At 45.1% G+C, this 10,560-nt stretch overlaps 1 protein-coding gene across 2 annotated transcripts in view; it reads right to left on the reverse strand.

The window, feature by feature from the left end:
• The window catches only part of LETM1 (leucine zipper and EF-hand containing transmembrane protein 1), a 34,066-nt gene extending 26,414 nt beyond the window's left edge, over nt 1-7,652 (reverse strand). For both annotated transcript variants that reach the window (XM_063457674.1, XM_063457673.1), the window contains exon 1: nt 7,414-7,652. In XM_063457674.1, the coding sequence (XP_063313744.1) occupies nt 7,414-7,504 (91 nt within the window). In that variant the 5' untranslated portion in view covers nt 7,505-7,652. The remainder of the gene's footprint in view (nt 1-7,413) is intronic.
• Between the last annotated feature and the right edge of the window lie 2,908 nt (nt 7,653-10,560).

The raw sequence follows: 10,560 nt of genomic DNA on the forward strand, positions 1-10,560 counted from the left end.
AAAGATTTGTATTTCCAGCACGAGTGCAAAACCTCACACAGGCCACAAGGAGCTGTAATCATCAACTCAAGGTCACTCAGACACAGGCTTAGGAAAACAGAGTGAAAGGCAGGCTCAGCAACCATTTATACATGTATTTCTTCGACTACAGGGCAAGGACGACACTGATCTGCCAACATCCAGAAAATCTGTCCCGTTTAAGAGTGAAACAAAATCCTCTTAATACTGTGAAACTGGGCTAATTATAAAACAGCAAGACAAAAATCAGTAATTACTTCTTTACAAGCAGGAAGAAGACCAAGTAAGCACTCATTACACACCACAAATTACAGGCAATAGCCTTTCATTAACAAATGACTGGCTCTTTATAGAAGGGTAAAGGACAGAATACCACCATGAATTACATATTGCAGTGATCTACAAAGCACCACATACCATTCAGAGTTTGGCCTAAATTAGCAGATCAGAGGTATAGCAAAGAGATCAGAAATCGCAGCTACAATTTGGAGCAACACTGCCTGCTATAACATTAGTTCCATTATTAAAGGACCACTATAGGCACCCAGATCACTTCAGCTTAATGAACTGGTCTGGGTGCCAGGTCCAGCTAGGTTTAACCCTTTTTGCTGTAAACATAGCAGTTACAGAAAAACTACTTTGTTTACCGATGGGTTAATCCAGCCTCTGGTGGCTGTCTCATTGACAGCCACTAGAGGTGCTTCCGCTCTTCTCACTATGAAAATCATAGTGAGAAGATGCCAGTGTCCATAGAAAAGCATTGAGAATGCTTTCCTATGGACAGGCTGAACGCGCGCGTGGCTCTTGCCGCACATTTTTATTCAGCCAGGGACGTCAGAAGAGGGAGGAGAGTCCCAGCGCCGAGGGAGCCCGGCACTGGAAAAAAGGTAAGGGATTAACCCCTTCCTCCCGGCGGGAGTGTGACCCTGAGGGTGAGGGCACTATAGTGCCAGGTAAACGAGTTTGTTTTACTTGCACTATAGTGGTCCTTTAATGAAGCAGTTTTGGTGTATGGATCATGCCTAGGAAATGTACTTGTTTTTGTCCATGCAGCCATAGCCAAGTCTCCCCGGCTCTGACTCACACAGACAGGATAGAGGAAAAAAAAAAAAATATGGTTTCACTTTCAAGCAGATGTAACTTACTTTGAAAGTTTGTATCTTCTGCTCCCTAAAATTTAACTTTAATCACACACACACAAGGCTCTTGCAGGGTCTAGCAAGCTATTAACAGTCCAGTGGATACGAATTTTTAAATTAAACATAATTTGCTAGAAAGGAAGTATAAACATTAGATGACTTTACAGGAAGTGTTTAGGAAGGCTGTGCAAGTCACATGCAGGGAGGTGTGGCCATGGTGCATAAACAAAGTGATTTAACTCCTAAACTGCAGAGAATTGAGACGGCAGGTGCATGATATATACACCAAAATGGCTTCATTAAGCTAAAGTTGTTTTGATGACTATAGTGTCCCTTTAACCCCTTAAGGACACATGACATGTGTGACATGTCATGATTCCCTTTTATTCCAGAAGTTTGGTCCTTAAGGGGTTAAACTGACAAAGATTTCTAGCTCACCTGATTTGTACAAACAAATTACACACACAAAAAATAAAAGAGCATTTACCGGTACCCCTGAAAAAAAAAAAACCACAAGGGCCCTGAGAATACACACTTTTCTGTACACTAGGGGTGGCAAATGATACATCCCCAGATTTTGTTGTACCTCATCTCCCATTATGCTTGGCAAAGTACCAAGAAAGTAGTTCTGCAACAGCTGGGAATCTGTCATTGGCTGCCGCACATCATAATCAATAGAATTGACAAATCAGAGCTACTTTGAAGCTATTCAGTGACAGCGATATGATAAATGTAATTACTTTAGGTGTTGCAATTGATATAGTGCCAACATATTCTGCAGCGCTGTACAATAGGTAAGCAAGACAAACATTACATTCTAACAAAACATGTTTGACATTCGGGAAAATAAGGTAATGAGAGCCCTGCCCAAAGAAGCTTACAATCTAAAGATGTGGAGTCGAAATGTACTATTATGCAAGATAAGCCCTATAGTAATCAATGTAAATTAAAGGGACAGTACAGGGGATAACCCTAAGTAGAGAATGCGAGCAAAAAGGAAAAGGGAGGGGACTGTCCCTCAATAATGAAAGGTATCAAAGAAAATTACTTTAATCAATTGAAATAAAAACACACACAAAAAGACTGACGGAGTTACTGTTCACTACTGCCTCAATAATGGATAATTGGGGCAGAAAAGGTGACTGTAACTGTACTTACTGGGTGTACACAGACGAAGAGGCGGTGAACAAACAAATAGGACACAAATGGGGCAAAAAGTCTAAACAGTAGTTAAGTGAGTATGTCCCTGCAGGGATGGCTGTATGATAGCCTTGTACCAGTTGCCCAGGGTGAACTTAGTATACGGATACTGATGCCATGTAACAGAATAACAATGGTAAAAGTAAGAACAAATAGGCTACAGTGTACTGTATATGACCCTGCAAATCCAGGTGGTAACTACTGAAAAAGAGAAAATTGCCCAGCATAAAAGAAAAATATATACAAAAGCTAATATCCCCCTAGGGAATAACCCTGTGTTGAAAGAAATGTGTGTATACAACAGGGTCCCAATGGGTATATCGGAGGATGTAGCTCAACAAACAGCACGTTGCTAACAGGAGATGGGCATGATATCGGTCTAAACAATACCCATAATGAAATTAGAGTTAGTGGCTAGTATGTGCCTTGGTGGGCACTTGGCTAGAATAGCGACGAAGCTATACAATTGCTAGTAAGTTGTCACTAGCTGTAAGGGCTAATAACCCCCTGGGCGATGTCCCTGCGTAACAATCAAGTGCAGCAGAGTCCCAATAGGTATACCGGAGGGTCAAGCCAATAATGAGTGAGCAGCTAATAGTAGGTCATAGGATAATGAGATTGTAAGCTAGCAAGTGCCTACATGGGCACCTGACTGTAATAACATTGGATGCCAGGCTATCGACCCCCTAGGAAATACCACTGCGTAAACATTAAATACAGCAGGGTCCCAATAGGTATACAGGGGGGGTATAGCCGGTGATGAGAGGGCCGCTAATGTTAGGGCACAGAGAAAAAGGGTTTGTGGCTAGTGTATGCCTTCGTGAGCGTCTGGCTATAATAGCAACTCTGTACACTAGCTAGCGGTTGTCCTAAACTGTGCCTTCGTGGGCACCTAATAAAAGAGACAAAATATGTACATCTCTCGCTAGCAAATACACTAATCTGTGCCTTCGTGGGCACCTAGCAGTCAGGATAATAAGCCCACTAACGTGCTAAAATAAAGTCTCCGAGCTATAGCCCTAATCTGTGCCTTCTTGGGCACCTAGCAGTAAGGATAATCAGCTTACTAACGTGCTAAATAAATTCTCCGAACTAATAATCTAATATCACGAGATTAAGAGAGGAGAGGTCCAAGGATCCTGAGTAGAGCAAAGATAAATGCAATGTCTATATGCAGGGTAGCGCAAAACTCAACACAAGGTGAGTTACACAGGACCAAACGTCGAGCCCCGACGCGCGTTTCGCCAGAGACAGGCTCATCAGGGGGAACCGACTCTCCAGAGAGGGTGAGTTTAAATAACCCGCCAAGAGTCATCATTGGATCAACCAAAAGTGTGATGTCATCAGCGGTAGTCAGCCGCTACGGAGGCTGGGCGCGTCCAAAATTAGAGGTATAGCGCTAGCCAACGAAAGGATCGTGATCTACATGTCTGATCACAAGCAATGAAAAACCCTGGAGTTGTGCTGACAAGGGAAAGGGGAGAAAGGAAGTTAGGATCTACCCCTTAATAAAAAAGCAGGTAGTTGCGATCATTTACACAAATTAATAATTATTGCCAGCCCATTGATAATGGTAAGAAGTGGGTCGTGCTTGTGACAGAGGGATGATACATATTGATGCTATGGTTGATGGTCTAAAAAACAAGTTAGAACTGTCATTTTTGGTGTGAGTTAGAACAGTTATAGTTACTGACATATGTCAAAGTAGTAATAATTTTGTCGAAATGTACTACTTTCAGATCATACTTCAATGGCATCACATGTTCAAAGGAACATTCAGGGCACTATAACAACTTAATCTCAATGAAATTGTTAAATTGTTATAGTGCCTAGAAGTCCTGAGCGCTGTCTTTGTTTAAAGGACCACTGAAGGCATCCAGACCACTTTTCTCAATTGCCACTTGAGTCACTTCTTTGTTGAGTCAAACATGGTTGTCAATCAAATGCAACCCCTAGCGTAGCTAGCATGAGCACTAGCCTCCCAATGATGGTCTAATAATATAAGGATTAAGCCATTACTCCTCAATGACGTCGGAGGACGACAAGATTAGAGCAGCGCCAATGGAGTCTAGACACTGGAAAGGTAAGCATGTGCGTGGGCGGAGCATAACCTGGGATCAGATAAGTCACTAAAGAGGTTTTAACCCCTTAAGCGCTGAGGGAGGGGGGCCCTGTAGGATTATATAGTGCCAGGAAAACTGCTTTATTTTCCTGGCACTATAGAATCCCTTTAACCCCTTAAAGACCAAACTTCTGGAATAAAAGGGAATCATGACATGTCACATGTCATGTGTCCTTAAGGGGTTAAATTCCAATGTTGTGTAGATAGTTACTTACATACCTTTCTCACACAGTTTTCTGAATGCAAAGCTAGTAACAGGTTTAGGATGCCTGCTATAGCAGCTACCCATCTCCAACAAGAAAACCTCAGACTTCACTGCATGAAAGCATCCAACAATTGACTCCCCGATCACAGCTACAATTAGCTGTCGTTATGGTGCTTAGCCAAAGTCTTCAAGATAACAGACAAATGTATGCTTTTCACTAGTACTCTTGTGAAAAGTTTAGAAATTCAGATGGCACTTCACATTACACTGTTAAAGGGACACTCCAGGCACCCAGACCACTTCTGCCCATTGGAGTGGTCTGGGTGCCAACTCCCACTACCCTTAACCCTGCAGCTGTAAATATTGCAGTTTTCATAAACTGCAATAATTACCTTGCAGGTTTAACTCCTCTAGTGGCTGACTACTAGACAGCCACTAGAGGGCACTTCCTGGTTTCTAGCACATGTTTTCTGTGCTAGAGCGTCGCTGGACGTCCTCACGGTGTGTGAGGACCTCCAGCGTCGCTCAATTCCCCATAGGAAAACATTTTCAATGCTTTCCTATGGAGAGGTCTAATGCGCACGTGCGGCATTGCCGCACATGCGCATTAGGTCTCCCCCGCAGGCTGCCGCGCATGCGCGATCGGGCTTCCCTGCCGGATGTCGTCTGAAGGGGAGGAGCATGGGCGGACTCAAAACCACCGCCGAGGGACATCGGCGGGGGTCTCAAATAAGTCACTGAAGGGGTTTTCACCCCTACAGCAACATGGGATGGGTGGTGGGAGGGAGAGGGTACCTGCAGTGCCAGGAAAAAGGATTGTTCCTGGCACTGGAGTGTCCTTTTAAGTGTGACTCTTCCACACAAAGTTACAGTTAGTAAAGGGAATCTGCAGGCCACTTCTTTTCACATCCAGATTCTAGCCAAATGAACTCAATACAAAGTTAATTTCAACTACTCATTCCTTAAAAAGACAAGTATTTAATACAAGATTACACAGCAAATAAGCAAGAAACACAGGAAATAAGTGGTAATAAATTCACAAGATGGTTTGGAAGTGCCATGACACTACCTCAATCTGAACATGCTATTATGTTACAATATTGTGGCTGATGACATACTGGGAAATATGTATCAAAAGGCAGTAACATTGAGCTGGATGCTTTTTGCTCCAGAATTGTCCCATTATACTTTCCACATCCAACTGTTGCACTCACACATACTAGTAACCTCCATCAACTTCTCCCCTTGTTTGAACCTAGCTCATACAGAACCCCTAGGCCAGATTAATGGAACCAATGTGCAGATAAACTGATACATCTCCACAAAGGTGATAAGAATGTTTAACCCTATAAAGGGGAGTTTGCCATTCAAAACTGCAGGGTCACTGAAGTGTGATACTGTGGCCTGTTAATCCTATAACCCGACACAGTCAATGTTGGGTGGCGTACCAACTCAGGGTACCCAAATGCCAGCTCTGTAAGCCACGTTTATTTATTACAGACATTTATAAAGTGCCAACATATTCAACAGCGCTGTACAATTAGGGGAGAACGTATAAAATACCAAAAGGTAAAGAGGGATCTAGCCACTGAAGCTCATTTATACAAAGTACTTAGTTAAATAGCCCATGAACGTACAATCTATAGGATATAATAAGGATTTAAGACAAAAAGTAATTACAGTATAAGGAATTCCTAGACCAGATCCCCATTTCCCCTGCCCACGGGATCAGCAGAGGTAAAGCAACAGATGGGCACTGGCAGTATGGGCCTTTTTTTGCCAGTCCTGTGAGTGTTTCCCCCAACACAGTCTCAGCAGAGGTAAAGCACCAGATGGGCACTAGCACTATGTGTCTTCATTTGCCACTCCTGTGAGTGTGGTATCCCCTGGCACAGTCTCATGAGAGTTAAAGCACCATGTGGGCACTGGCACTATGGGTCTACCACAGTGCTGTTTTGGCTGGCAAATATGAATGTGAGCCTGGTATCCCCTGGCACAGTCTTAGCAGAGGATAGTTTTGGCTGGCAGACTGAGTGTGGTAGCCCCTGGCACAGTCTCAGCAGAGAGCTGTTTTGTCTGGCAGACTGTGAATGTGAGTGTGGTATCCCCTGGCAGTCTCAGCAGAGGATTGTTTTGGCTGGCAGACTGTGAATGTGGTATCCCCTGGCACAGTCGGAGCAGAGTATTGTTTTGGCCGGCACACTGTGAATGTGAGCCTGGTATCCCCTGGCACAGTCGGAGCAGAGTATTGTTTTGGCTGGCACACTGAATGAGAGCCTGGTATCCCATGGCATGGTCTCTGCAGAGGGCTGTTTTGGCTGGCAGACTGTGAGCCTGGTATCCCCTGGCACAGTCTGGGCAGAGGGCTGTTTTGGCTGGCACACAGTGTGGTATTCCCTGTCACAGTCTCAGCAGAGGGCTGTTTTGGCTGGCAGACTGAGTGTGAGTGTGGTATCCCCTGGCACAGTCTCAGCAGGAGGGCTGTTTTGGCTGGCAGACTGTGAATGTGAGTGTGGTATCCCGTGGCACAGTCTGGGCTGAGGGCTGTTTTGGCTGGCAGACAATGAATGGCTGTCCTAGGCCTGAGGCCAATCTCCCTCTCCTCCTGTGACATCTGATGGGCAATGCCCTTTGTCCTGACTCTGGTCTTCCTATACCAGCCCTGTGATTGTGTGACCCCAGTACCCAGCACACTATAGACAGACAGACATTGCCAAGCAGCTCCTTACCCTTCATGCCCTCCCCGTGGCCCCAGGCTGGAAGGGCCCTGGTGGCCCATGAGGGTCTAAGCACGCAGCCTCTCCTGAGAAGGGCAGCCATGTTGTCCTGGTGGGAGGAGGAGGAGTGCTGACAGGTTAGTACCGGTGCCTGCAGTGGGTGTCAGCGATGGCTGGCGGTTGCTCCATGTCCCGTTGCCAGAGAGCACAGGACCTCCTCCATCTCCTGACTGCGTGCAGCCTACTGACTGCGACTGGACGTGACGTCAGAGGCCGGGACGCCCACTGGAGGCGCTGGCGGCCATGTTGGTTTAGGGAAGAGGCGGAAGTGGCTTTGGCTGTTGGCATAGACCAGGCAGTGAGGGCGCCAGCCGCCATCTTAGCTGTGGGAAGAGGCCATGACATAGCACATTGTATTAGGATGTGACTGTGCCAGTGAAACATGCAATAGGAAACCCGGTCAATCAAACTCCCTCCTGCTGCTTACCTCTGACTTCTACAAACTATGTCAGGGAGACTCTTATTTACCATCCTGCTCCTCCAGGGAGTGATATGTGTCCAGGAAAACATGGTGAATGTGGATTTCTAATAATCAGAGGCTCCATACAGAATACACTAAACCAAATGTATCCCTGTGGACATCTCACCATCACAGCTGTATGAGCTTGTGTAACCCCCTCTCCCCACCCCCTCAAAAAAAAAAAAAAAATATTAAGGGAGTCTATAGGCATCCAGGCGTGTTCTGTCTCGCTGAAGTGGTCTGGGCGCCATGTCCCCTGTCCTACCCTGTTTTAATCCTGAAATTAATTACTTTGCATCAAATGGCTGTTATAGAGTATCTTTCACAGAAATTATATTTCAATCAGATGGTCTCAGAGAGCATGGTAATGGGGAAAGCATTTTCTTGGCTGAGATTATCGTCCCCGATGATCTCTGTTAAAGAGGCAGAGCGGCACACCGGAGACCAGTACTGTCACAATTCTGGGAACCAAAACACGCTAACATAAACACAGAAAAGGTGCAGTACCGGACCTTAGATTGGCCGGGCTAAGCACACAAAGAATAGTCAGGAGACAAGCCGAGTAAGGGGAACCAGAAGACAGAATAACGAGAGACAAGCCGAGGTCAAAGGGTAGGAGAAAGTCACAAAGTCGGATAAACAAGCCAGAGAGTACGTAAACCAGAGAGAACCACAAGTAGAACAGCAATACTAGAAAGCCAAGACCACAACAGGGCAGAGCAGAGAGAGACACGAAAGGTAAGTATTTAAACCCATTGCTTAACTCTGATTGGATAATTTCCAATCAGAGTTAACAATCACACGTGGGAGATATTTATACCTCCCACTGTGATTGAGGCACTGTGCCTTTAACACAGGGCCCCAGTGCGAAAATTGTCCTGGGTCCCCCTCCCCCCCATACATCTTCCCTCTCACCCCCACCCCTCCGACCTTCCAGTTGTATAATACAGATACATGCATGGACACATATGCTAATACACCGACAAACAATGACACATTCAGATACACAGAATGTCACTTCTACAGATACAAACACTGACATACATACAGATACACAGACACACACTGACACCCTTGAGGATACACAGACACACATACAGAGAGATACACATATATACAAATGCATATACACATACACAGAATGACACGCATACAGATACAAACAGTGACACACATACAGATACATAGGGGCACACACTGACACACATATGCAGATACACATACAGACACATATGCAGACAAACCAATAACCATACAGATACACATACAGACACATATGCAGATACACATGCGGATACACAGACACACATATAGACACGCATGGAGATACACAGACACACTTAATGATATGCATACAGATATAAAGTGTGACACACATACAGATACATAGGGGCACACACTGACACACATACAGACAAATAGATACGCATACAGATATATATATACAGACAAATATGCAAATAGATACACATACAGACTCTGAACACATAGACACACATGTGGATACACAGATACACGTACTGACAGATACACATATAGACATGCATGCAGTGTTGCGGCTCCCGGCCCGCCGCATGGCGCACCTGTGCCCGACCGGCACGACCTCGCCGATATAGCGAGCTTACCTGCTTGTCGGCGGGCCGGGAACCGCTCCTCCGCGTCTTCTGGGCAGTGCGCCCAAATCAAAGATGGCGCGCAAATCACAAGCTCCGCCCGTCCAAATTATACGGACGTGCGCGTGATGTCACAACGTCAACGCACGCGCACGTTCTGGGGTCAGAGGTCACTCTCTGACCAATCAGAGCCCAGAGAGGGATATTTAAATCCCTAATTCACTCCAGTTCCTTGCCCTGTCGTGGTTTCCTGTCCCTGGTTCCCGAAAGTGGGTTTATCCTTGTGATTCTGATTTCCTGGTATTCTGATCTTGGCTTTTCCTGGTTATTCCGATTTCTGGTTCCCCTGACTTTGGCTTGTTTAAACGGTATTTGAGTATTTCTGGCTTCCTTGACCTCGGCTTTCCCTTTGACCATTCTATATCTCTAGCGTATTAGTCCGGCCATTCTAAGGTCCGGTTTACGCTCTGTCCTTTTATTTCCTTTCATTTTAGATGTATATGTTTACATAGTTTCTGCGTGTTGGACCACATTAGCAGTCGTGACATGCAGATACACAGACACACTTAACGACAAACATTCAGATACACAGAATGACACACATACAGATATAAACTGTGACACACATACAGATACATAGGGGCACACACTGACACACATACAAACAGATACACATACAGACAGACAGATACCCATACAGACAAACAGATACACATACAGACTCACATGCAGACAAACATATACACATACAGACACACATATACAGACATTCACGCACACACATGCAGACACACAGATATACAGATACAGACATTCACAAACACACACACATATACAGACACACACAGATACAGACATTCACACACTTATAGAAACACACACATACAGACACACAGATATACAGACAGTCACACACATGCACACACACAAATACAGACACATATGCACACATTCACACACACACAAACTGTTAGAAATTTTAGTCACCCTCCTGTTTCCTACCTTTAGGTGGATAAGGGTGACTTC

Source organism: Pelobates fuscus, chromosome 6 (genome assembly GCF_036172605.1).
Source record: "Pelobates fuscus isolate aPelFus1 chromosome 6, aPelFus1.pri, whole genome shotgun sequence".
NCBI classification, from domain to species: domain Eukaryota; kingdom Metazoa; phylum Chordata; class Amphibia; order Anura; family Pelobatidae; genus Pelobates; species Pelobates fuscus.